This window comes from Hypomesus nipponensis, chromosome 15 (assembly GCF_054491055.1).
Source record: "Hypomesus nipponensis isolate SF chromosome 15, ASM5449105v1, whole genome shotgun sequence".
In the NCBI taxonomy this organism is placed as follows: domain Eukaryota; kingdom Metazoa; phylum Chordata; class Actinopteri; order Osmeriformes; family Osmeridae; genus Hypomesus; species Hypomesus nipponensis.
This window is the reverse complement of record NC_140375.1, coordinates 15,339,744-15,364,703: the sequence shown is the minus strand read 5'-3', so window position 1 is coordinate 15,364,703 and position 24,960 is coordinate 15,339,744. Positions and strand designations below refer to the sequence as shown.

The window sequence follows — 24,960 nt, the reverse complement described above, 5'->3', positions numbered from 1 at the left end:
CCCATAAAAACCAAATGGACGTAGAAACCATGTGTATTTGGGAGAGGGGTCAAAAGGTTGTACGCGGGAGATCCATTGAGCCGTTCTGGGTGGGGCCTAACATTTAGAGAATATTTCATGTACTCGAGTTACGCCACGGTGAACCAAGTTCTGACTATTTAGATTTGCAGTGAGTGTTTGAGTCAACATACGACTGGTGAATCGTGGTGCATCAGAAGAGACTTTGCCCCAAGTTACGATCTCTAATATGACACGGAACTCATCATACTATTTAGGCAGGCAAGAAGCTGCATTCGAATTAACTTGCTACTGCCCGTCTCACACGGTCCATCACCCTATGTGCAAAACGAGTGTACCCAATGACGGTCAATAAATCGTCACTTCAGTTGAAGACCAATCATGGAGTAGAATTGATGGTCGGGTCGACGTTGTTCGCGCAATCAACGGGGGCAGTGTATGTTTGAAATAAAGTCGCGCGTTCCGTTTAAAGACTACAAATACGTTGTAGGCAAAAGTTTCAGGTTTCATCTCTGACTTTCCGTACTGAGCGAAGTCGATTGAAGTATTTGACATAGAAACTTGTGTTTGCGGAGGAAGTATGTTTTGCAGTGTAAATTATATGTGACTGTCATGACCAAATACTATATTGGCATCATTTTATAACTTTACGAAATGTCTCTAACATTTGTGCTAAGTTAAGTTAGCTTGCTTAAATAAGTTAAGACTACTAGTAGTGCTAGCCTGATGAACCAAGTTGGCTTCCACCAGCTAACTTTAAACACCGACCGTAACGTTAACTATCAGGAACATCGCAAAGTGGCGAATATCTGAACGCTAACAAAAGCAGACAACTGTTTCAGCGGGGTAAATTAATCTCGCTATGGCTGAGGGACCATACGGAGGTGCAAATATAACTTCATTTCCATCGAGAAATAGGAAAGTGATGAGCAACGCGCCTGCTGCCACAAATATGCGGCGAAGAAGTCGACAAAGCCAAAGACGGACTACTCTCAATCGGGTAATACTATGTAACTAACCAATCATACCCATTTTTTTTTGCAATTTAGCTAGCTCTAGCTTAGTAGCTAGTCTTATTGCGTGACACCCTGGTACTAGCTAGTTCAGATTTAACGTTAAATACAAGCAGTACAGTTGAGTCACGGCCTTTGATCAAATTTTTGGGTAGTTGATGTTGTGAGCTAGCTCGCTTCTAGTCCTCTATAAAGGCTTGGTATTGTCTCTGGACTGCATTGCCATGTTAGGTTACATCTCGCCTCAGAATTGCAGTTGATTAAATGCTAAAATACGACACGGCATACTGCACTGCAAGTCTCTGTGAGTATGTGATTGGAGTGCTAACTGCTATGTTTTCACAGGTTGTTCTTGAAAGAGTGCATGGAATCACCACCTCCAACGGTAGTGGCTTGGCCTGCGACCCGAACACGGGTTTAGTTGCCTACCCTGCAGGGTAAGTGGACCGTGCTGACGATAGAAGTAGTTTTGAACACTACTTTACCAACGCTTTTGTTCAATTGACTAATCCACTTGTCTTCTGTTTCAGATGTGTTATTGTGATACTTCATCCAAAGAAAAACAAACAGTTTCACATCCTCAATACATCAAGGTGTGCGTTTCTGCTCTCTCCTGATTCCAGCACTTAAAACTAGTCATCAAAACTTGTTCACCGCTAGTGCAAATTGAAAGGCTTCAAAATAATGAATATTTCTGTATCTGCTCACTCCAACAACACCTTTAACATTTAATGGCAACAGCCAACCAAACTGTTAAAAGAGAAATTACTTTTGTTTTTTTATTTGAAGGCCACCTGATACTTTTAAAGAGTGAAAATCTATTTAACCATCTCAGGGCTGTCTTCTTAGGCAATTCAAAGAATAAAGCATCAAGGTTAGATGTCAGAATACATCTTATTGGAGTAGCTACTGCCAAATGAGATTTTCTCCCAGTGTAATACTGACCAGCACTCTCATTAAGCCTGTTCTGTGTTTGTGTTTCCCAGAAAAACCTTCACTGCCCTGGCGTTCTCTCAAGATGGAAAATATTTGGTCACTGGTGAGGTAAGTACTTGGACATGTTCATGTAAGAAGAAAAAAAGAGAAGGATTTGTTTGGTGGATGTGCACTTTGCTGTACCTATTTAAATGTTGGCGCATCAAGACAATTTAGCTTGATAATGCATGTTGTGTGTGTCTCGCTGTTAGGGTGAATTTTAAATGTTACGTAAATGAAATTTGTGTAGAAATGGTGTTCTTGTTAGAAATTAGGTAATGGCCCTCAATGTTTTAAAAAGTAAGAATCACTAACGTAAGGTTATTTCTCTGCCTGATTGAGTTTGCTCTACTTGAACAATTATAGCCTCTATTTGTTGGGTACACTGTTATAGGTACTAGCCTACAACTGTAGGATAGAAATGAATCTTTATAACAAATAGGTAATTTAAGATCTTAGTACAAAGGAGAAATCCCCCCAGCGTTTCTGTCAATTGACTAACTGTTAACCAATTCTATTTCTAGATGTATGCAATAATTCACTGTGCGATTGCTTAACTTTGCACAGATTATTCTGGTATCAACTTTGCCTTTCGAAAGCTGTTTCTCCCCCTTCCCCTCACCCTCACCCTCAAGCTCTCATCATGTCAGAAGAATTGACATGGCTTCCAGTTTCACCCCACTTGTCTCCGCTGATTCCCTCTGCTTCTAACTCGATCCTTGTCTCCGGGCAGAGTGGTCACATGCCCTGTGTGCGAGTGTGGGAGGTGGCTGACAGGACACAGGTGGCAGAGGTCCAGTGCCACAAGTATGGGGTGGCTTGCGTGGCCTTCTCCACCAACAGCAGCTACATCGTGTCTGTGGGCTATCAGCATGACATGACCGTCAGTGTCTGGGAGTGGAGGGTGAGTCGTTCGTACAGAGGGCCTGCACATGGGCAGTAGCTTGTGCCTTTGGCAGACGTAGACGCTCAACTACATATGTTTGTGTAATGTGATATGGATGGGCACAGGGATTGTCATAGCTCATGACAAAACAATAAAAAATAAATATATATATATATATATATATATATTCCCCCCCCCTACAGATCAGAGATTATATGGTCTAATTGCACATTCATTTGGTCAGATTTTTTAGGATTTGTTAAACAAAATGTTTGACAAATCCAACCTTATTAACTTATTAGTTTTTTGTCTTGACTTTAGAAAGGCACTGTGATCGCATCCAACAAGGTGTCCAGCAAGGTGCAGTCAGTGTCCTTCTCTGAGGACAACAGCTACTTTGTCACCGCGGGAAACCGTCACATCAGGTTCTGGTACCTGGATGCTTCCAAGGAGAGACGGGTGAGGAGCAGGACACACGCCCAGGGGACGCCCTCGCTGTGACATTGTGACACCTCTCCCTGTGCCAGTAGTGTTATCACCTGTCTGTGATGACATGTCTGTGATGATGACCACTTGTTTTTGTATGACTTCGCCTAGGTTAACAGCACGGTGCCCTTAATTGGCCGGTCGGGGTTACTAGGGGAACAGCGGAACAGCATGTTCTGTGGATTGGCTTGTGGGCGGGGCAAGATGGCTAGCAGTACCTACTGCATCACCAGCTCGGGGCTGCTGTGTCAGTTCAACAGCAGCAGGATGCTGGACACCTGGGTCGACCTCAAGGTCAGACGTCGGCTTGAAAAAATTCTCCCTGAATGACTCGAGTTTCAAATAGTTGGGTCTGATGTTCCTGTCGATCCAATCCGTGGGTGTTTGTCGCCACCTCTTCACAGACAACCTCAGCCCGCTGCCTGTCTGTGAGCGAGGTCTACATCTTCTGTGGCTGTGCTGACGGCACCGTCCGTGTCTTCAGCCCCCAGACCCTTCATTACATCGCCACCCTGCACCGACCTCACTGCCTGGGGGTTGACATCACCCAGGGCATCCTGCCAGAGTAAGAACTCTGCTCCACGAGAGCTTCCTGGGACAGAACACATGCTCACACACACACACACACACACACACACTGTCGTACGTCTACTGAGTCATAGTCATGTGAAACTGAAGGCTCCGAAGCCTGGGGCGAGAAACTCCTAAACAAAGGGGATTATTGTCCAAAAAACACAAGACATCCCAAGGTCTAACGTGTCCTTTCATATCCTTTTGTCCGTTTACCTCCACAGGCACCTGTTCTCGGCCAAACAAGAGGCAGAGTACCCAGACTCCCTGGCACTGACCTTTGACCCTGTGACAAGGCACCTGACCTGTGTGTACAATGACCACAGTGTGTACGTGTGGGACGTGCGTGACGTCAGGAACGTGGGGAAGGTCTACTCTGCCCTCTACCACAGCGGCTGTGTCTGGAGTGTGGAGGTAGACGCCGTCTACATTTCCATTGGGCAGCTTTCACTGTTAGCATACGCTTTGGTCCAAAACGACATACGAATAGTCAGATGGCTGAGCTGTTAGGGAATCGGGCTATTAATCAAAAGGTTGCCGGTTCGACGACGACGACACTCAATAATAATAATAATAATGTCGTGTCATCTCTCTGCGTCAGACCTACCCTGACATGGGAGAGCCATCGCTGGCCTGTCTTCCTGCGGGGGCCTTCCTCACCTGCTCCTCCGACAACACCATCCGCCTGTGGCACGGCGACCCCCTGCAGGGTCAGGCTCAGTCCAGCACCCCGGGCCCCGGCTGCCTGCGCAACTTCTACAGCCACGTATGTCCCGCCCGCCGCCCCCCGCCAGCACCACCCACGACACCTCTCACCCTCGGTGCTCCGGGTGGCTCTGTTTTTACGTCGTTTTCTTTGTGTTCCTGCTGGGGTTCCTCCCTCCCGTTTGCTGGCTGCGGCAGGACCTGATGAGGATCGTCTACGTCGGGGAGGACACCCAGCATCTGCGGGCGGAGGGCGGGCGAGGAGAGGGTGCTGGGATGGACGGCAAGGCTGGTGTCCGTGTGCTCAGCGTCAGCCCCGATGGGCAACACCTCGCCGTGGGAGATCGCAGCGGCAACCTCCGGTAAGACCCCGACAGAACACGGGTAGAAGAGCGTGATTCTGCTTCACGGGGACCTTCAGGCGCCCCCCCCCCCTTCAGGGTCTAGCTCTGGCGCTCGCGTGTACAAGGCGGGCGGTCTCCAAAGGTGATCTCCTCCCTCCACAGGATCTTCGGCCTGCAGTTCATGGACGAGCTCCAGAAGATCGAGGCTCACGACTCTGAGGTGCTGTGCCTGGAGTTCTCCCCGACACACACAGGTGAGAGGTCCTTGGGGGGCAAAAGCTTCTGTAGAAACCGTAGGCCAGGGACAGTCCAGAAGGGAGGGAGTGCTGACGGCTTTTCCCCTCTCCCAGGCCTCGGCCTGCTGGCGTCCGCAAGCAGAGATCGCCTCATTCACATCTTCAACATGGAGAAGAACTACACCCTAGAGCAGACCGTCTACGACCACTCGGCCTCCATCACAGCCATTAAGTTCACAGGTCTGTGGAGATGGGTCGTCTCTCTCCCCCTCCCCTCGCTTGCCCAGTGGTTGTCCTTCAATGGTGCCGAGCGACATGACGTCGTCTGAATCGGATTGTGAGAAGCGTCCAGGGTAATGTGTTGTGTCGTTGCGTCACCACCCCCTGCTGAGCGTCGCGGTGTGGCTGCGTTTGCAGGTGTGAGCCCCGAGGTGCGGATGGTGAGCTGCGGAGCCGACAAGAGCATCTATTTCCGCACAGCAGAACAGGTGAGGCCCCTCCCTCTCCGAGCCGCAGCGAGCACAGCTCCACATCTACCTCAGCTGTAAACATGGCCGCCGTTTTGGGAAGCTTTTTCAAATTTTTTATTTTGTCTTCTCCAGACGCCGGAAGGTTTAAACTTCTCCCGCACACACCACGTGGTAGAGAAGACCACGTTGTATGATATGGACCTTGATGCCACTCGCGCGCACACCACCATTGCCTGCCAGGACAGGAACATCAGGTACCGCCACTTACAAACACAGTGGTTACCTGTGTAATTTCCTAATGTTCAGACTGTGTGGAACACCTTGTTTTTCCTCGTAGAACATTCCCTTTCTGTTGCAGAGTGTACAATGTGAAGACTGGAAAAATGAAAAAGTGCTTCAAGGGCTCAACCAGTGATGAGGGCACCCTCCTAAAGGTAAGGCTTTTCAGATAGGCTATGAATGACCGTATTCTTTTCCTGCTGTGCTCACGAGTGCGTCTCTATGGAAACAGGTTCAGCTGGACCCTTCAGGCACATACCTAGCCACCAGCTGCTCTGACAAGAACATCTGCATCTTCGACTACGAGTCAGGGGAATGTGTGGCCACCCTGTTTGGACACTCGGGTATGCTCTCTGCTTTCTTCCTGCCTTTTTGACTCATGACTTTATGTATTTATTTTTCTCTCATCATGTGATGTCTTCTTCACTTTTAATCCCCCCCCCCCCCATAGAGATTGTGACGTGTATGAGATTCAGCCAGGACTGCCGTCACCTCATCACGGTATCTGGAGACAGGTAAACATCTCCAGCATCTCTGCCGCGAGACTCTGCCCCCCTCTCTGCTCTGCGCTCAGTTCAGCTGAGGTGTGTGTGTGTGTGTGTGCTTGTCTCTCCCCAGCTGTGTGTTTGTGTGGAAGCTGGACTCCCACATGACTGTCTCCATGAGGAAGAGACTGGCTGTGATGAAGCAGAGAGCAGGACTGAAGCCTTCAGCCCAACCTGCCACCCAACAGCAGGCCATCAGGTAGGAGACGCCCCACCACCACCCCTCCCTCAGGCGGTGCCGATGCACGCAGCTGAGCAGAAGAGGGCACTGCTGTATTGAACGTTTTGTGTGTGTGTGTGTTTGCCCAGGAGAGAGACCTTCATCACAGGACCCAGCCTGCTGCCCCAGGAGGAGGAGGAAGAGGTGGACCCTCAGACCCCTGCTAGATTTGACGTCACTTATGGTCAGAGAACTTGATCAGCTAAAGAGAGGGGATTCAGTCAGGTCTTTTGGATATCTGGTCATATTTTTTAACATTTTATTTCCATTAGTCTATTTGTGTTTCTTCCTCAGACTTTCCAGATCTGGATCCCATGGTTCTAACGAACGGCAAACTGCCCATGTGGGCCCGTAAACTGGTAACACTCAACTGAAGCCAAGAGAAGACGAGTCTCATGTTTACTGTTATGTTACTGATGTTAACTCTCCTCTCACTGTGTGTGTGTGTGTGTTGCAGGGTTCGGCCGTGGGGACCACCATCCCTCCGGCAGCTGAGGTGAAGCTGGGGCCCCAGCAGCCCCGGGGCCGCTGGGCAGAGCAGCTGGACCCCCAGGCCCTCCGCTCGGTCCTCGACACCAGGAGCCTTCAGCTCGCCCTGTCCCCCAGCCCCAGGCGGCCCGAGGGCCAAGAGGACCAGGAGGAGGAGGAGCAGGAGGATGATCCCTACTTCCACCCTCAGAGCCTGGATAGCCTTCTAGGAGGAGAGGAGGAAGAGGAGGAGGAGCCAGAGGAGATGGATGAAGAGGAAGATGAAAAGGTGAGGATCATTATTTATCCGACATGAATCGGGTGGTGTTCCCCTAAAGGCGAGGTTAGACATTCAAATGAGGACTGGAGATGTGGATGCTGTCTGATGTGATTTCCCCCAGCCCCTCTAACTGTGACCTGTTCCTCTGGGTTGTGTACAGGGGTCAAGTGAAACATGTGGGTCCCATCCAGAGAGGCCTGACTTCCTGGCCCTGCAAGATAGTGAGGAGATGTTTGATCCGGGCCTCAGCTCCCTGGAGCGGAGTGACTTTGTGCTCTACCCTGCCAACAGCACCACCCTGTCCACAAGCGGAGAGGGGTGAGTTCCACATTCAATGTGTCTGTTAACCCCACAGTCCTGTGTTGTCAAGGTGCCTTACAGTGTATTGTGTGTGTGTGTGTGTAGAGAGTTTGACGTGCGGGACCAGAAGCGGGAGCGGAGGCAGGTATGGGCTGGGGAGGAGCTGAGTCCAGACAGCGCCTGCTGTGTTGGGTCTGCTGGGAGCCAAGACCAGCACCAGGACGGTAAGAACCCCAATTAAACTACCTGGACTAGGTCCTTCCCTGGTCATTGTGTTCGGGCTGCAAGGCCCTCTACCTGGACTAGGTCCTTCCCTGGTCATTGTGTTCGGGCTGTAAGGCCCTCTACCTGGACTAGGTCCTTCCCTGGTCATTGTGTTCGGGCTGTAAGGCCCTCTACCTGGACTAGGTCCTTCCCTGGTCATTGTGTTCAGGCTGTAAGGCCCTCTACCTGGACTAGGTCCTTCCCTGGTCATTGTGTTCGGGCTGTAAGGCCCTCTACCTGGACTAGGTCCTTCCCTGGTCATTGTGTTCAGGCTGCAAGGCCCTCTACCTGGACGAGGTCCTTCCCTGGTCATTGTGTTCAGGCTGTAAGGCCCTCTACCTGGACGAGGTCCTTCCCTGGTCATTGTGTTCAGGCTGTAAGGCCCTCTACCTGGACGAGGTCCTTCCCTGGTCATTGTGTTCAGGCTGCAAGGCCCTCTATATGAGGGCTTTGTTAACTACACTAATCTTGGGGGTTGTTTTGTCTGTGACCCGTAACCCACAATGCTTTTGGCACTGCCTATATGCTGTATCCCCCTGTAGACACAGACTCCCTGAGTCAGGTGAGCTCAACGGGCAGCTCAGGGGTGGAGGAGGAAGAGGAGGAGGAGGAGGAGGAAGAGCAACGGGAGACACTGCTGCACCAACACTTTGACACTCTGGCCAACAATCTGCCCAGTGAAGGTAGGGAATCATGCAGTGCTACTGGGATGTCATGTATGCCTGGTCTTCACCGGCCATGATGTAGCAGACCTCGCTTTCTCTGATGAAAACATGAATGCCGTGTGCTGCCGGTTTACCTTTTCCCTGCGTGTCTTGACACGGACGTGCTCTCCTGCCCTCTGACCCCCCCCCCCCCCCCTTGCAGAGAAGTTTGACACAGACCCCCGCAGCCTGCAACAGCCGGCCGAGAGCCACTTCCTGAACCCGCGACTCAGCATCTCCACGCGCTTCCTGTCTCACTTCCAGAGCCGCGTCCGGTCAGTCGCTCCTCACCTTTTGTCCAGCTCGGTGCGGCGTTCGCGCCCGGCACTTCCTGTCTCACTTCCTGTCTCACGGCTGCTGTTGTCCTTAGACCCTCAGTGGGGAAGAGGCCCCTGAACCGGGCCCCCTGTGTGGGATCAATCTCCATTCATTTGTAGTACCGAAAAAAAAAACGAATGTTTCTGACCTATAGTCATGCTCCAAATGAACTTTCTGTTGTACTGTTTCAGCCCTGGACTCCTTCCTGCTCCACGGCATGCCCGCCTCCACCCCAGGATCTCTGAGGAGGCCAGCGACCAGTCCCCCAGCACCCCCCAGAGCATCCCAGAGGTACCGGGCCCTTCCAGCCACACACACACACACACACACACACAGTAACACACCAGATGACCAACATGCCCACACTTGTAGAACCAATAGAGAGCCGCTTTGGAGAGTCCGCTTTCGTATTCGCTGTCAAATCAGTTGGACAGATTTGTTTTTGTGTTTTTAGGTCGACTCAAAGCTGTGTCCTGAGTCGTGTGCCACGGAACGTTCAGAAGCGGGGAACCCAGACAGTGGTGAGTTTGCAGGGCTAGATGAGACATATCTGCGGACAGCTATAACCTTCACGCGTCCCCCAGCTCCAGCTGAAGGATTCAACACCACTGAGGTCACTCCCATCTCCATGCTCATGTGGGGGGAAAACAAACCCTGGCCGTATCACTTAATCCACTGAGACATGCAGTGACAGGGGAGCCTGTGGCTTTGGACTGATGTGGCATGTGTGACAGTGGCCTGATATGGCTTTTGCTGCTGGCACATCCAGACAGAGCGCTAAGGTGTCACCCTGCAGCGCTAAAGAGACGGGGCTGCTCCGTCAAGGCCCAGTGCTGCCCTCATCCTCGCCCTCGGCCCCTACGCAGCCGCAACACCATAGCTGTCATCCACTGGAGAGACTCCCTGGGAGGTGTGTGTGCGTGTGTGAATCCCTCTACCCTGCCACGTGGTCCACATGGGAATTGATGAGAGAGACTCCCTGCTGCTGTGTGTGTGTGCGCGTGTCAAACAATCTACCAGGGGATTCACACAGGAATATGATTTGGAATTCACTCTATCTAAAGGGAAAAGGGCCTTTTCTTCTTTTCGACTCGTATCTTTTAAAACGACACTGGATTCATGTTTTGGCTTCTTCCTCATCTATGGTGTCGGTTTTACAGCAGGTGCTGATCAAAGTTGGGCTCCAGGTTTGTGTTTTTGGTTGTACATGCATCACCTCCTCATGCTTTCAAATGGTCTCCCTTTCAGATATTACAAACAAGACTCTGGCGTCACAGTCCTTCTCTCAGAACACTGCCCCGGTAGAGCCCCTGGCCCCGCCTGCTAGTTCAGGCCAGAAATGCTCCCTCGATGCCCAGGATAAGGACCTCCTCTCCCGGCCTTGCCGCCAGAGCTACATGGGCACCACAGCCAGCTCCAGGGCCAAGATCTCCCAGGGCCACGCGGCAGGGGAGGGTCTGAACATCTCCCCCACAGACGAGCAGCCTGGTGAACCCATGGAGGGGAGGTCTTCATCCATCCCAGATCTGACGGCGGAAAGGTGGAAAGAGAACCTTTCTTCCTCGGCACCCCCTCCCGTGGCCCCGACCAGCACCACCTTGCCCTCCTCGCTGGTGTATTCTGCTCCTGTCAGCCAGCCTCATCTTCCCTCTCCTGCTCCTGGAAATCACAGTGCAAGAGCTTTCCTCCACCTGGACCTGGCCATGCCCGAGGCCCCGGCTCCGTCCTGCATGTCGCCCTCCCTGTCCCACAAGACACGGCGGCGCACTGTGGACTCGCCCCGCCGCCCGGCCCTAGTGACCCCCACGGAGATGCGCTCTCTGGGCAAAGAGGGCAAGAAGCGCATCAGCAGCATCGAGCAGACCCTGACGCCCAGGAGAGGGCAGCAGGCCCGCGGCCCGGGCCCCACCACGCGGACAGAGAGCCCAGCCAGGTCCCAGTCCCCGTGTGGCCCCAGGCGCCGGGAGGAGGAAGGGCTGCGGGCCAGTGTACCCCAGCAGTCCTGTCGCACCTCTGAGCCCTCAGCCAGCCCTCCACCTGGGCACAGCGTGCCACCATCAGAAGGGTCAGAGGAGTGTTCAAACTCCTCCAACTCGGGTGAGGTCACCCGTACGTTTTACGTTATGTAGGATTTAGTTCTGCACAGGTGGTCATTTCTTTCAACCTCACTTTGCCTTATGCTCCGCCCATCACAGATTCTGTGGAGGAAACTGTGAACGTCCAGATGTGTAAACAGATTGTTGAAGAACTGGGCAACACCATGAGAAGAACAGTCAGCTTTTATAAGAAGGTAAGACCGATGCTATGCTAGTAAAGTGCAGAATCTGTTTATATTTGAGTAGAATTTTGCTTTCACGTTTTCTCAACCGGTGCTGAGGTTTCTGTCTGAACCCGTGTTCCTGCAGGTGTGTTCCATGTCAGACGGTCTGGAGCAGCAGGCGCAGATGCTGGGCTTCCTGAAGGGAGCCTTTACATCGGTCCAGAGTGAGCTGGACTCCCTGTGTTTGGAGGACGGGCGTTCTGGCCCCGCCCCTGTGGAGGACAGGGGTCCTGGCCCCGCCCCTGTGGAGGACGGGCGTTCTGGCCCCGCCCCTGTGGAGGACGGGCGTTCTGGCCCCGCCCCTGTGGAGGACGGGCGTTCTGGCCCCGCCCCTGTGGAGGACTCCCCCGGCCGCCAGCTGAGAGACGACAGGACTGTGGCTCTGTTGGAAAAGTACTCTGAAATGTTGCTACAGATCGCAGAGAGAAAGATGGACAGTCACTGATGTGTCCTGTACCTGCCTTGGAAGTTCTGCTTCTGACACCGTTGTTTACGCTGAAATATGTTTCGCTTTCCAACCAGAATTCCACAAAGAACATTTTTATGAATGGCACCTTTTCGACATTTAATGATCCTCATTAGATTAGTTGTTTTTATTTTATTTTAGAGCAAACGAAATGCATTTAGTTCGATCGTCACTATTCAAGTGCAATTTCTTTCTTTTCACACTATTTTAAATTTGTATGATATTTATATCTTCGATTTATTTTATAAATGTTTTTTTTTTTTTTTCTCCATATTTGTGTTCTTTTCTCTCCTGTCTGTAATGGGGCTTGTTCTTACTCTTGCCATCACTATGGCAACTATCTTAAGTTGCACTGTGAAATGTTGTGTACACTAACAGGACATTGTCTTGTAATCAGTAAAATGTCTGCTTTTAAGTGGTAGTGTCTACTACCACTTAAAAATGACTAAAATGTCAGTGTTATTTAAAAAATGTCATTTTGTTGGAGTTTTGATACTGAAGTTTTCTTTCGATCAGGCACTCAATTGGAGTTCAGTATTATGTTTACTCATCCTAATTAGTTTAGTTACAGGATAGTAGTATATTTATCATCATTCTAACTCCTGCAATATTTTGTCCAGTTGCCCCTTTGTTTTGCCTTGTGCAAAAGTGTACGGTTTTATTGTAAATATGTGTATAATGTTTTCATTAAAGGAACGAATTGAATCATATCAAATTGTATTGTAACAATGCTATTGAGAAACTAGCCAGTTATGGATTACTGTCGATTGTGGTTGCGCTGAGATACAATTTCACATTAAATTTTAGTAGTTTTATTATTCATTGTACTTCAGCACGGGCGTGTCTGCTCAACCTCAACATGTGTTTCAATGACGTCGAGGACTATGCAGACGAGAGTGAGGAAAGAATGGAAAGTTGTATCTGATTGGCTGAAAAACTTGTTATTCTACTGACACTAGTGCTTCAGTGCGCAGACACAAGAATAGAAATGGACACATTACTAAATGCCTACATAAAGAAGATGTGTGATTAATAGTTCCAATGTCGGTAAATTCAACTGAAACTGGAAGTGTCAGTCATGGCCGCGATTGGTATGGATTTCAGGGAACCGTCTACAGCAAAAGAGAAGCTAAACTTAAGCAAAAACACGCCCGTGTCGTGGAAGCGTCATATCATTCGCCAATTGAAACACCGGGATAAGTCACAGAAGACAATGTTTCAAGATGTCATACGATCATGTATGTAATACACTTAACTTTTTTTATGTAGCCGAAGACCATCGGTAATTTATGATCAAGCCATGGGATAGAGGAAACTTAACTCGAAACTCAACGACGTGTTCTGACATAACACTAACTGTATAACGACAACAAACCACATAGGTTACAGTAGCAGATTCCAGTTGTAGTTTTCAATTAGGTATCGAGCTCAAATCATTCTCGCAATGCTTCAATCACTGCACTTGACAAGTTTATTTAACACAAAGGTGAAAATTAAACAAATCATTAGCACCCAGGGCCTATATGTAGCCCAGTAAGCGTTGGCTTGTGTGTAAGTACAGCCTATTGTACCTAATGTGATATCATTTATATAATCTGTGTTGCATGTCTTTCCTACTTTATGCAGATATTAACCTGCTGGAGAGGTCCAATCAAAAAGCGTTTATAACTAAAGGCATTCTGGGCTGTGTTGACAGGTAGTCAATCATTCTTCTGATAACTGCTATTCTAACTGCCATTCACCAACTTGGATTCTGAAGTTCTGTTCAGTATGTTCAGCTTTTATTCTGCCTTGCAGATACCCATCATCTACTTCTAACAGTGATTCCTTAACATCTTTGGCTGCTAAGAATAACGCCTTGAGGAAAACCACAGGAGAGGTGGGTAACACAAAACAGGTCAAGTAGTACAGTACAATACCACTGTGCTTGTAGGCCTACAGTACTATAGAAAAAACAATTTTGATCTTTTCGATAACTTAATTATCACCAGTTTACAGTGTTCCATCTCATATGGAACAATTGGTGGGACTTTTGTTCTTCTCTAAAGGGATTTTCCTGTTCTGTATTTAGTTGGCGTACCAGGTGGTGGAGCTGCAGCAGGAGATTAAAATCAAGGAATCTGTACTGGAAGAGCAACATGCCAGGTGAGGCCTGTTCCCTTAAGTGAAACGAGTCTGACATGTATTCAAATTCTTCGATAAACACCAATGGTCCTGTGTGTGTTGTGTCTCTCAGTTACTGTCAGTAATGCAATGATCAAAACACAGAATTAACAATGATTTACAGTACTGTTTGTACAGTACTTCTTACAGACAGTACAGTAGCTGACGTAGATCTTCTGTCCGGGTCAGATTGTGTGAAGTCAAGGGTCGTCTACTGGGTGTGGATACTGACTACGGGAAGCTGCAGGCCCGGGTCGCCGAGGTGCAGGGGGGTAACCGTACTCTCAAGCGAGAGTATGACTCCCTCCTGAAGCAGCACCATGACATGGACGCCGTTTTCCGGGAGGAGAAGGTGAAGGGGTCAGATCTGCTGGAGGACTTGATACAGCGGAAGCAGGTTGCAGCCGTACGGATGAACAGCCGGAACGAGAGAAGAGTGAGGTGAGAGGTCGGAGGTCGACACGAGCGGCAATGTTGCACCCTTTCTTGGAAAGTCCCAGATTTGATATGACAGGATTGCTAACTTGCTGAATGGAGGAGCCCATGCTTGTACTTGTCTAATCATGTTTCAAGATAAGAGATGATGTCAGTAATGCCAGGGAGGAACTATGTGTTTTACAATCAAAGCGGGCTACGTAGTAGAAGCCAATCCACTTCTGAAAAGCAGTCTCTTTAGAATTGCTCTTTAGAATGAGAATAATAAGTCATTAGGAATGTAGTAACTGTTCATGGTTGTCTAAAACTGATATTGCACAAAGATGAATTGAATCCTTGAATTGAAATCGGCATGTACTTATGCTGTTTTTGTAACGTCTATTGTCATTTATTTTTCTATGTTTGACATCAAAGAGCAAGAGAGGTGAACCTTCAGAAGGAACTGGAGACAGCTGCTGAGATGAAAGTGAACATTGATGTGTAAGTGCCGCTTTTTTTGCCAAGCTTCATACTTTGAATTGAAAGTGATTCGATTGATCGTAGGGTAACATTGGGACTGGGGAGTTTCCAAATGAAACAAACTTAAGTGAATGAAAACGGAAAGGAGCTCAGCTTGGAAGGGAAGGTGAAGGTAATTACTTTGGTGATCACCAGTGTCCTTCCTCTCCAGAGGTGACTCATGTAATAATGTGTGTAATAAAGTGTGATAAGCCTGTCGTCGGAAGGACACAAAACATTGCTAACGGGGGTTGCATCTCTCTACTGTTGTGATTTCCAGAGGTTGTGTGAGTGCCCCATGCTCCAGAGCTGCTTCTCCTGTAAGTGAGACGGTGTCCAAGTTTGAGAGGCGCCACGCTCGACTCTTCAGGTACAATAAACATGGTTTTCATCCTCAATCCTGTTTCGAATTGTTTTACCAGTCAGGTTCCAAGTGATGTTATCTACAAATGTCGTGAAAATGTTCCCTGTCCAGGTCGGCCTCTGCAACGTCACCCCGAATACTGAACTCCATTAAAGAGCTGTTTGAGTGAGTATCTTCTCCTTACACTCTATATATGTCCAGCAGTTCTATTACTCCATATTTCATACTGGGCGGCATCATCTGAACACACTAAAGACTCCTGAAATCGTTGAAAGACCTTCAGAATATTTCACAATTTGAAGTACAAACCATAAAGAGGATCAGCATGTATGTGTGCATGCACAGTATGTTTCGTATCTTGAGATGACGCATCCAATAACACACCCGTTTGCAAGTGTGTATGTGTGTGTCTGTGTCCGTCATTTCCTCGTGTTCTCATGCATATGAATCTAAAACCTTCATCCACGCCGACACCGTATCTGACATGACACCTCCAAGTATTGACAGAGACCGACCAGTGCTTTTCAGTGTTTCGAAGCTGTCGGGGCCAAGACTGTGCTCACGCAGTGGACAAGCTCGTTAAACATCCCCCCTGCAGTTGTTTGTGTCCCGGATCGCAGGCAGATGAGACCATGTCACCTCAGTGTCAGCTTCACTCTGCTGGAAATTACATTTACATTTAGTCATTCCGCAGACGCTCTTATTCAGAGCAAGTACAGGGACATTCCACCTGAGGCAAGTAGGGTAAAGTGCCTTGCCCAAGGAGACAACGTCATTCGGCACAGCCGGGAATCAAACCGGCAACCTTCTGATGAATAGCCCGGTTCCCTAACCGCTCAGCCATCTGACCCCCCAGCTGAAATGTCGCTTTGTCGTCCCTGCAGAGACCCAGGCTGAGACGTGTGTTTGTTTGCGTTCGTGTGCAGGAGGAAGAGACGAGGGAAGTCGGTGTGCAGTCTGGAGGAGGATCTCTACGTCCCAGCTGGGTTCTGCGTGGCGGCCAGGGTACCTGCTAAAGCCCTGCACGTGTTGGTGAGGACAGACACACGAGAGCACACGTTTGAGTTGGTGGAACTGGTGTGCCAAGTGTTTAGTACTGCGGACGCGGGCTGGAGGAGACATGACAGTGCAACTCAATTGGCTGTCGACTCCACCTCTTAATTCGACGGGGCGAAGAAACCGCTCAGTGCATTCGACATCTTAATTGTCGCTGTGCACGGCAACATTCGCTCGACGAATTAAATGCAGAGAACACCTAGCCATTATCTCTGTCGTGCTGCTGACTGTCAGGCGCCATGCATGATAGATACCAGGAAATATTCTGTACCAGCTCCTTGGTATTTTCATGTAAATGCGCTCCCTTTCGCGCTGTGTGCAGTGGAAGGAAGCTCCAGGTCAGTGGCTCGGCTGTCCCCCGGAGGGGACAAAGTGCTGTCTGTGTCCCCCCAAACAGAGAGGTCCTCTGTCGCACAGAGCAGCTCTGTCACTGGGGGGCTCTCTCTGCAGGCAGGGCCCATTTTCATTTGAATGGCCCACGCACGCCACTGAGGAACTAGCATGATCCGCCCAAGGTGGCTCCCTCTGCTCTTCCACTTCCTTATTAGGAGAAGTGTCGTGTAGTCTGATTTGCATCGGCGCTCCGTCGCACCGCATTTAGATGTGACGCGGCAGCGCCAGGTCTGCTGCCCGCCGCCGCCGCTGCCGCCGCTCAGGAAATGACTTCCTTTATTTCTGAAGCTGTTTCCTCTTTTCATGGGTGGGGCTTTCGGTCGTGAGCTGCTTCTTGGGGGTTTTGTTTGTCGCGTGAGAAAGCGCCGGATGTCTGTGCTCAGTTCTGTGTCGTAGAATACCCAGCTTCAGATGCATATCCCCGAACATAGATGCGTGGATATTTGTTTGCGTGCGATTGAACAGGTGTGTGATTTTCCCTGGTCTGTTAATGATTTTGTTCCACACCTCACCATACAGGATGCACATGAGTTGGGCATCAATGCTGTGCGATTCAGCTCCAATTCGAATGTGCTGGCCACAGGGGGCACTGACCGGGTCATCAAGCTCTGGGACGTGAAAGCAGGTAGAGCACGGTCACCTTCGCAGAGCCCATCCATCCCAGGTCATGTGACCGATACACAGACACCGATACAGCCTAACCAGGATTATTCCTAGTCCCCTCGAAATGAATTGTAGACTTTTATAGTCTTCACTAATCCTTTATATATGATGAAGAAATAATGAAAATGAGGATGCAGCATTCACTCAAAAATAAGTTATGTATAAATATGAGTGTATTGAAAGGGAAGATGATTGGAGGGATTATCATGTCTCTGTGAGAAAAATGAGCTGGAATGTCTTCTCACGCTTCCCTTCTGTCTCAATCTTAAATCCCAGGCCTGCTTCACAACCGAGGAACACTAGATGGCAGTAATGAAGGAATAACAAGCATCGAGTTTGACCCTACGGTATGACTGGCCTGTTTCTGTCTCATGTTATTGCTGTTAATGCAGAGCGCTCCTCAGGTCTGGTCTCCTGACAGCCATGTTATAAGGAGGAGCTTTCACGTCGTGCTCCGGACAGACATTAAGGAAACGCGTGGCAACACAGTAAACATCAGTTATAAGATAGGGTTCTGTCATGCTCAAAGTTATATACATTTAGTCCCCAGGAATCGAACCGGCAACCCTTTGATTAATAGCCCGATTCCCTAACCGCTCAGCCATCTGACCCCCAAAGTAATGTTGAAATGACTTTGTGCATTACATTGTGCCCTGTGATTAGGGAACCAGGATCTTGGCCGGCTCGTATGACAAGTCTGCACTGTTCTGGCGACTGGACGACAGTGTTCCCAAGGTAACCAACGTCAGATTTCAGATCAAGCTGATAGTGTCATCGTTATACAACTTGGTGTGGTAACTAATGTGTGCTGTAGTAGAAAGCCTACCTTGGCGTCACCTGGGAAATAAATGCCCAGCGGCCTTTTATGTGTTGCTCTTGTCTTGTACAGGGAAGATCTTTCAAGAACACTCGCTCTCATTCCTTTCTGTGTACAAGCTTGAGGAGGAACTTGTTAAAAACATGTTCTTATATGGAGCTATGACCCAGTTCTCAGCCTGGGCTGTCTTTCCCTCTCTGTGTCGGTTGTTTCACAGCTCACCCTGACGGGCCACTCACGCAAAGTCACGGCGGCCAAGTTCAAATCCAGCCTGCGCCAGGTGGTGACAGGAAGTGCCGACAGGACCGTGAAGGTCTGGGATCTCCAGCGTGCCGCCTGTGAGTGTCCGATATCGCCAAAGCTCAAGCAGCCTCTCGCCCCGCCTATACCACGGGCCACGCGGCGAGACATTAGACGGTCTAATCTCTCGAACTGTTCCCAACATTCAGATTACCTAAGAGAACGTGAACTTTGTTCAGCCTGCCTGAATGGCGGGTTGTTTCAGTGGCGTTGTTTCTTTAGCTTTTGTGCGAATGTTTTGCTGCTGACGCAGGTGTACACACCTTTGAGGTCCTCTCTTACTGCAGCGATGTGGTGTGCTCTGAATACTTCATCATCAGTGGACATTACGACCACAAGATTCGCTTCTGGGACAGTAGGTAAGGAGGATTCTCCCCGAGCCGACAGTCATGCATTTCTCATCTCTTCCTGTCCGTATGGTTGTATGTAAACTCGAGAGAAAATGGTTGTGTATGCATGAGTGCATTTGCGTGTGGGTGTGTATGTGTGTTTGTGTTCTCTTGTTGAGTTGTGAGTCATGCTGTAGACCCCGGTTTAGAGGATTGCTTTCAAGCAACACTACTGCAATTATATTTAATTCCTACATATTTCATAAATAATTGTCTAATGTATTGAATACACCATATTATATATTTTTATCAAGGCATTTAGATGTGGATTTCTTTTGATATTAATGTTTACCAGGCCCAATCTATCTGACACCTGATTAAAGTCAGAACAATAAAAATGTCATTAATGATTTAATACTTTATTGATGTTGAGCCAGAGCAGATCTCACTTACCGTCCACTCCAACTCTGTAGACAGTGAAGAAAACATGACAGCTTCTTTTGACCACATAGCCTCTGGTGTCTGTGTGAGTGAGTGCGTGTGAATGTGTGAGTGTGTGTGAGTGTGTGTGTGTGTCTGTTGTGTGGTGTTTTATGAGCCTGGTCTTCAGCCCTGGTTGCTAAGGCACTAGTGGCAATGATTGATTCCTCTGACATATGCAATAAAACAGGAAAACTGTTGGGTGGAGTAATCTACACCAGCGTGCCTCCGGTTCCTTTGATATCAGCCCCCTGTCGCTTTTCCCTGCTTTGTTACTTCACTCGACTCATAATACATTCACTCTGCTCTCATAGCTTGATGTGTGACAATGAGTAGCTCCTGATTTGTTCCTCCAATTACTCTGAACATAATCTCCTTCTACATTTGGACGTGATGGTTATTAGCCACAGCAGAGTCCCCCTGAACCCTCTTGTTCGCTCCCCGATAGAAAGCCCTCGACTGCCGCTCTGACGACTCCCGTCTTCGGCTGTCGCCTAGCAACAGTCAACCCACAATATCGTCCGCCTCCTCCACATCTCTCCTGGCTTAGAAGGGTGTCTGTTATGACATGGTGAAATTTACTGCTGCGCAACATTTCTCATCTTTTTTGGGGGGGTTCCTTTGTAAAGTGTGAAACACAAGCCCGCCATAGCAATTTGTTTTGAGATTGGATCAAATGGGATCTGGGCGTCTCATGTAAACAAGTTATTTCACAGCGTATTCCGCATAGTTCCGAGATAGGTCTCACCATACTAATGAATGTATTAATAGGATAGTGAAATGCGCGTGTGTGTCGTGTATGAGGCCACCCGACCCCCCCTCACCCCTCTATCCCACGCCCCCCCCCTCCCCCCCTTTAACACCCTCTGCCCCTCCCCAGGGCTGCGAGCTGCACACAGGAGGTCCCTCTGCAAGGGAAAGTGACGTCGCTGGATATCTGTCAAGATCACAGGCAGCTGCTCAGCTGCTCCAGGGACGACTGCCTGCAGGTGGTGGACCTGAGGATGAACAACTCCAGGTTGTGCTTCAGGTAGGCAGGCACCAGGCTCGACCTCTGACCCCCACTGCTCGTTGAGTTAATGAGGCTCCGAGTCGCAACTTGTTATGGGTCAGCTCCACAGTCATTGGTCCAGGTCAAGCGTTTGACTTCCTGGTTTTAATAGGTCATACATTTTTATCCTCAGTAAATATCTCCCTGGCTTCTAACCGTCCATTGTTCTTTGTCTCTCCTCTCTCTCTCTCTCTCTCTCTCTCTCTCTCTCTCTCTCTCTCTCTCTCTCTCTCTCTCTCTCTCTCTCTCTCTCTCTCTCTCTCTCTCTCTCTCTCTCTCTCTCTCTCTCTCTCTCTCTCTCTCTCTCTCTCTCTCTCTCTCTCCCTCTCTCTGTCTCTGTCCCTCTCCCTCTCTGCCTCCCTCTCCCCCTCTCTCTCTCTCTCTCTCTCTCTCTCTCTCTCTCTCTCTCTCTCTCTCTCTCTCTCTCTCTCTCTCTCTCTCCCTCTCTGCCTCTCTCTCCCTCTCTCTCTCTTTTGCTCTCATTATAGAGCCGACGGCTTCAAGTGTGGTTGTGACAGCACCAAGGCTGTATTCAGGTGAACAGACACACAAAATGCATTGGATGTTTCTTTGTCACGATGTATACAGACCCACTGGGCTTCTCCCAGCACATGCACTGTAATTACACAGATCTGGACCACAGTCACAATCCGTGAGGTATTCGGGTTAATGACCGAATGCTAGTGAAGCTCTCCACTGATTGGCTGATGTTCCTTGACAGTCCCAGGTGGTCACATGACATGGAGGATGGCAGGCGTAGGGGAGGCTGAGACTCATCTCCCTAATTAGTGTTTAGGAGGCCAAGGAGCCCAGGGCAAAAGACATCTGGCATGATGTGTTTCATTTGGCGTAGGAGCGTTTTTAAAATGTCCCGGGGAATGGCAAAATGGCCCCATCTGTATGACATTGTTGTTTTCTGAGCCCCAGCTGGCTGACATAGCAGTAAATGGATGCCAGATGCAGGAGCAATGTCATGTACGTGCAATGTCACTTTGGCACGCTCGTTGTTGGTGCACTGTATGCTGTACACTGCTTCACGTTGAATTTGAATCTTACAACTACTGTGTACAATTTGAATGAGAAGGTCACAGTATGATCGGTGGGCCATATTGTAAAAACAACACAATTCTCTCTTTACCCTCCCCTTGAATCAAAGAACTAAGTTACCGTGAGACATCGTAAAGTCAGAAAGTTTTCATCTTTGGAATCCAATGATTTGCTATCCCTCTCTGATGTGTGCTGCCTGTGGTGATAGCAAGGCTTCGACTTCACGGTGGATAAAAAGCTGTGATGGTGTGACTGCTGACCTGGCTAAAGGAGCAGTCCGCTGTGTTTTCCTGGGCATTCTCCATTGTGCAGCTGGGGTGTCTGCTTTTGTTATTGTTCTTTGCAGAGAGAGGGTAATAGAGGCTCTCTGTAACCCTTAATGTTCTCCTCATAGGTGTAGAATTGTGAGAAACCGTCTCAATAGGAGAATCTTGGGTATTGTTAGAGATCCATTATGGATTTAACTCAAGCTGTGTGAAATTGCTGGTGGTTTATTTAAAACCATCAAAGGAACATTTTGTGATTATCCTTTTGTAAAGGTCAAGGGAAAAATGTAAGATTGCTCCCAGCGTATAATGGACATGGTTTTAATCCTTCTTTTGCCACAATGACCCCTCCACATTTTCGACTGTCCCTGAGGTAGGATGACATAATGTTGGATTCAAGGGATTTCTCTCCAACCAGGGCTGATTTACTAGCTTGAGGAATACATTTCTGCTGTTTCCATGACAACTGGTGGACCAGAATGCCTTGTGGTTGTTTGGAGGCCCTGCGCTGTAACTTGAGAGTGTTTGAAGTGATCTGATGGCGGGGTTATGAGCTACCTTCAGTTGAACAAGTGCTCTCCCTTCTGCTCGCTCCCACCCTCTCTACTCCTCGGCTTACTGACCAATTTGTTAGGCTCAACATCACTGTCCTACCCAGACTCTGAGCAGCTAATTGATACTTGGTATGACCTACACCCCCTACCCCTTTAGTTTATATCTGGGAGACTAGCATTTGTTTTTCAGTAAGTTTCCTCTGATAACGGCTGGTTGCATGACTTAATGAGGTGCAGTAGACAAGGAATGGTATTGCTAGAGGCTTCCTAGATCAAACACTTCTGCTTTGTTTCTGTCTGAAGCTAATCCCTGCTTGGTGTCGTTCCCTTCTAGTCCTGATGGAAGCTATTTGGCTGTTGGCTCGGCGGAGGGGACTGTCTTCATCTGGAACGTCAGCACAGGCAATCTGGAGACCAGCTTACCTGACATGCACAGGTACCGCCCTGGACTGCCTCACTCAAGCGTCACTGCCTCATATCCACACAATTACTGGTGCAACAGAATGTTTACAGGGTTTAATTGTTCTTTGATACTTTACACATCTTTTTAACGGGTGATTTCTGAAGCCTATTTTACGTTTTATAGTTTAAGTTTTAAAGCTGTATAAAAGCCGCTGCTGTCTGTTGTTTCTCTGAAATACACCCAAGCTCTCAGGACTCTGTCTAGGAGTGCCTCTGGGTAGCTGCCAACTAAGCATCTATTAGGTTTATTAGACTTCCTCCGAGTCACTTTGTAGAGGCTATCAAGGAAAGTGGGAGACGTTACAAGCCATTACCTTGCGTTTACATTATAGTGACAAAGACCAGCTTCTGGCTATCCTGCATGCATATCCTGTCACTTATTATGAAACAGCAGAGCAGAGCCCAGTATTCTTGGTCTGTTTGTCTCGGGCCCTGCCCATCTGTTCCGGACATCTTGAGACTTGAAATTTAGCTCGTCAGATCTGGTCCTCAGTCTGTGGGGGTTAATGGCCGTCGAAACGTAGCGACTGTCCTCCTTTGCTCCGCAGCTCCTCCATCAACGCAGTGTCGTGGTCCGTGTCGGGGGAGTATGTGGTGAGTGTTGACAAGAGTCGCCGGGCCGTCCTCTGGAGCGACATCTGAACGGCTCCTGGATGGCGAGGACTGCAGATTACTTTTGGAGGTCACGTTGTCATGGTAGCACCCCGCACCCCCCATCTTCATGGGTGTGTGGGGGGGGGGGGGGACCTTATCACGACTCAGAGAGCAAATTTGACGTTCAGCTCTCTCCTACCGAGATAGAACAGAAGGCTGTGGCTTCACGTTACACAACTGACCCTCATGGGGTTGGGCCTTGGACAGGGAATATGCTGCAACATATCCTCAATATACAAAAAGGGTCTGATGAAATCAGTTTCTTAATGTTATTGGTATAATATTTGCAATTTCCTTTACTAGTGACTGTATGGAATGCATTGCTTTGTGAAGAGATTACCTGTCCAATATGTAAACAAGCATGTTCATTTACATTGAAAGGGAAAATGTCAATTTCTGAAAGGGACTTATCAATATCGATTTTGCTTGAAGGGACATTAACGGAACAAAACAACTCAAATAAATACTGTGACTCATCAATTAAGAAGGGATAATTGAAGTTTCCTCAGTGGCTTATGACTGTGCTCACCTTAGTAGTATTGTAAACACTGTGAGTTTGGCTGAGTTATGTCTACCATGAAATTCACACCGTACAGTTTGGCTGAGGAGTTAAGGGAATAGTCTGAGGTGGCACGTCAATTTAAGATGCTGAAGAGATTAACCATGAGACATCCTCTCAGTCTCATATCAGTCTCTATTGTTTAGATAGTTTGTGTGGCACAACAGAGTAAATAAGCAAGGCTTGGAATCCAGCGGAAACTTCAAGGTAAAAGCCGCCGTGCTGCAAATGGCCAAATTCATTATTTTTGTGTTCTCTCTCTTTTGTTACGACTGAAATGTTCTTGTTACTATTTTGTGTGAACGAATTGCCCCCTAACACATTCAGAATGTTGTCTGTACTCTAAGTATGTTTAATTTTTGTGTTTAATGTACGGCTTACTCATTATTGGGGATATCATTTTTATGGTTGAACTTTTATTATGAAAGTGTCCGTAACAGTTTAATACTGGTAGTAAATATTGGATATTGATGGTGTTGATTGTGGTATAATCTATAATCTACATGTGGGGATTCAGGTCTGCAAATCTGGGAGGAGAAGGTAATCATTTGAAACAATTTCAAGAGTTTTTCCCACAAAGGCCTATTCAAAGGTATTGTGCTTTCTATTCCAGTGAATAAGACATACTTTATAGATGGTTCAACAAATACCATAAAACTGACAATAGGAGGGTTTATATAAAAGGAGCCTTTAATACATCTCAGCCTTTGAATACATCTCTGAACAAACCAATTGACAGATGGACTCTGATTGCTTTAAAAAAAAAAAAGGGACATGTGAGGTAAGAAATTGCTTTTCTTACAATAAATAAAGCAAACTAAGACTGTTTTCATATTTTCAAGAGGTTGTTAATTATTGTGAAATAAATAATTATCACAGGGTGACCTGGTGAATCATGATGGTGTTATAGTCAGAGGAGCACACATGAATGCACATCTCTCTGAAGTGTCAACTGTCTGATGTTGGGGCGGCTTGTTGCCCTTTTGACTGTGTGTAGCAGAA

General features: G+C 48.3%; 2 protein-coding genes across 3 annotated transcripts; both read left to right on the top strand.

Moving 5' to 3' along the window:
* Positions 1 to 75: 75 nt before the first annotated feature.
* Positions 76 to 12,582, top strand: wdr62 (WD repeat domain 62). 2 transcript variants are annotated; one of them, XM_084673980.1, is made up of 32 exons: positions 76 to 596; positions 861 to 1,018; positions 1,377 to 1,468; positions 1,562 to 1,624; positions 2,018 to 2,075; positions 2,740 to 2,910; positions 3,214 to 3,351; positions 3,490 to 3,672; positions 3,783 to 3,943; positions 4,173 to 4,362; positions 4,550 to 4,714; positions 4,852 to 5,015; positions 5,160 to 5,251; positions 5,348 to 5,473; positions 5,651 to 5,721; positions 5,836 to 5,957; positions 6,062 to 6,137; positions 6,215 to 6,326; positions 6,434 to 6,497; positions 6,601 to 6,726; positions 6,837 to 6,931; positions 7,042 to 7,106; positions 7,205 to 7,504; positions 7,656 to 7,813; positions 7,901 to 8,019; positions 8,602 to 8,742; positions 8,927 to 9,038; positions 9,273 to 9,372; positions 9,536 to 9,602; positions 10,330 to 11,178; positions 11,277 to 11,371; positions 11,487 to 12,582. In XM_084673980.1, the coding sequence occupies exons 2-32, from the start codon at positions 881 to 883 to the stop codon at positions 11,844 to 11,846; spliced, it is 4,773 nt and encodes a 1,590-aa protein (XP_084530106.1). In that variant the 5' UTR covers positions 76 to 596; positions 861 to 880; the 3' UTR covers positions 11,847 to 12,582. The 2 variants fall into 2 exon arrangements, with proteins under 2 accessions (XP_084530106.1, XP_084530105.1); XM_084673979.1 differs by having other exon boundaries at positions 76 to 1,018.
* Positions 12,583 to 12,757: 175 nt separating this feature from the next.
* atg16l2 (ATG16 autophagy related 16-like 2 (S. cerevisiae)) lies at positions 12,758 to 24,799 on the top strand. The gene is made up of 18 exons (XM_084673548.1): positions 12,758 to 13,105; positions 13,494 to 13,563; positions 13,665 to 13,746; positions 13,939 to 14,012; positions 14,220 to 14,471; positions 14,880 to 14,945; positions 15,244 to 15,333; positions 15,439 to 15,492; positions 16,254 to 16,359; positions 17,296 to 17,401; positions 17,716 to 17,786; positions 18,103 to 18,174; positions 18,474 to 18,594; positions 18,810 to 18,915; positions 20,246 to 20,395; positions 20,905 to 20,952; positions 22,618 to 22,719; positions 23,294 to 24,799. Exons 1-18 carry the CDS (start codon positions 12,946 to 12,948, stop codon positions 23,385 to 23,387), a joined length of 1,824 nt encoding a protein of 607 aa, XP_084529674.1. The 5' UTR covers positions 12,758 to 12,945; the 3' UTR covers positions 23,388 to 24,799.
* The last annotated feature ends 161 nt before the right edge of the window (positions 24,800 to 24,960 follow it).

Excerpts from the sequence above, each read along its gene's own strand:
- atg16l2 (XM_084673548.1), top strand. The coding sequence starts at position 12,946 with ATGGCCGCGATTGGTATGGATTTCAGGGAACCGTCTACAGCAAAAGAG. Across the intron at positions 14,472-14,879 it reads CGGAACGAGAGAAGAGTGAG|AGCAAGAGAGGTGAACCTTC; the intron begins GTGAGAGGTCGG and ends TTGACATCAAAG. Across the intron at positions 15,493-16,253 it reads TCCATTAAAGAGCTGTTTGA|GAGGAAGAGACGAGGGAAGT; the intron begins GTGAGTATCTTC and ends GTTCGTGTGCAG.
- wdr62 (XM_084673980.1), top strand. The coding sequence starts at position 881 with ATGGCTGAGGGACCATACGGAGGTGCAAATATAACTTCATTTCCATCG. Across the intron at positions 3,352-3,489 it reads ATGCTTCCAAGGAGAGACGG|GTTAACAGCACGGTGCCCTT; the intron begins GTGAGGAGCAGG and ends GACTTCGCCTAG. Across the intron at positions 11,372-11,486 it reads CAGTCAGCTTTTATAAGAAG|GTGTGTTCCATGTCAGACGG; the intron begins GTAAGACCGATG and ends GTGTTCCTGCAG.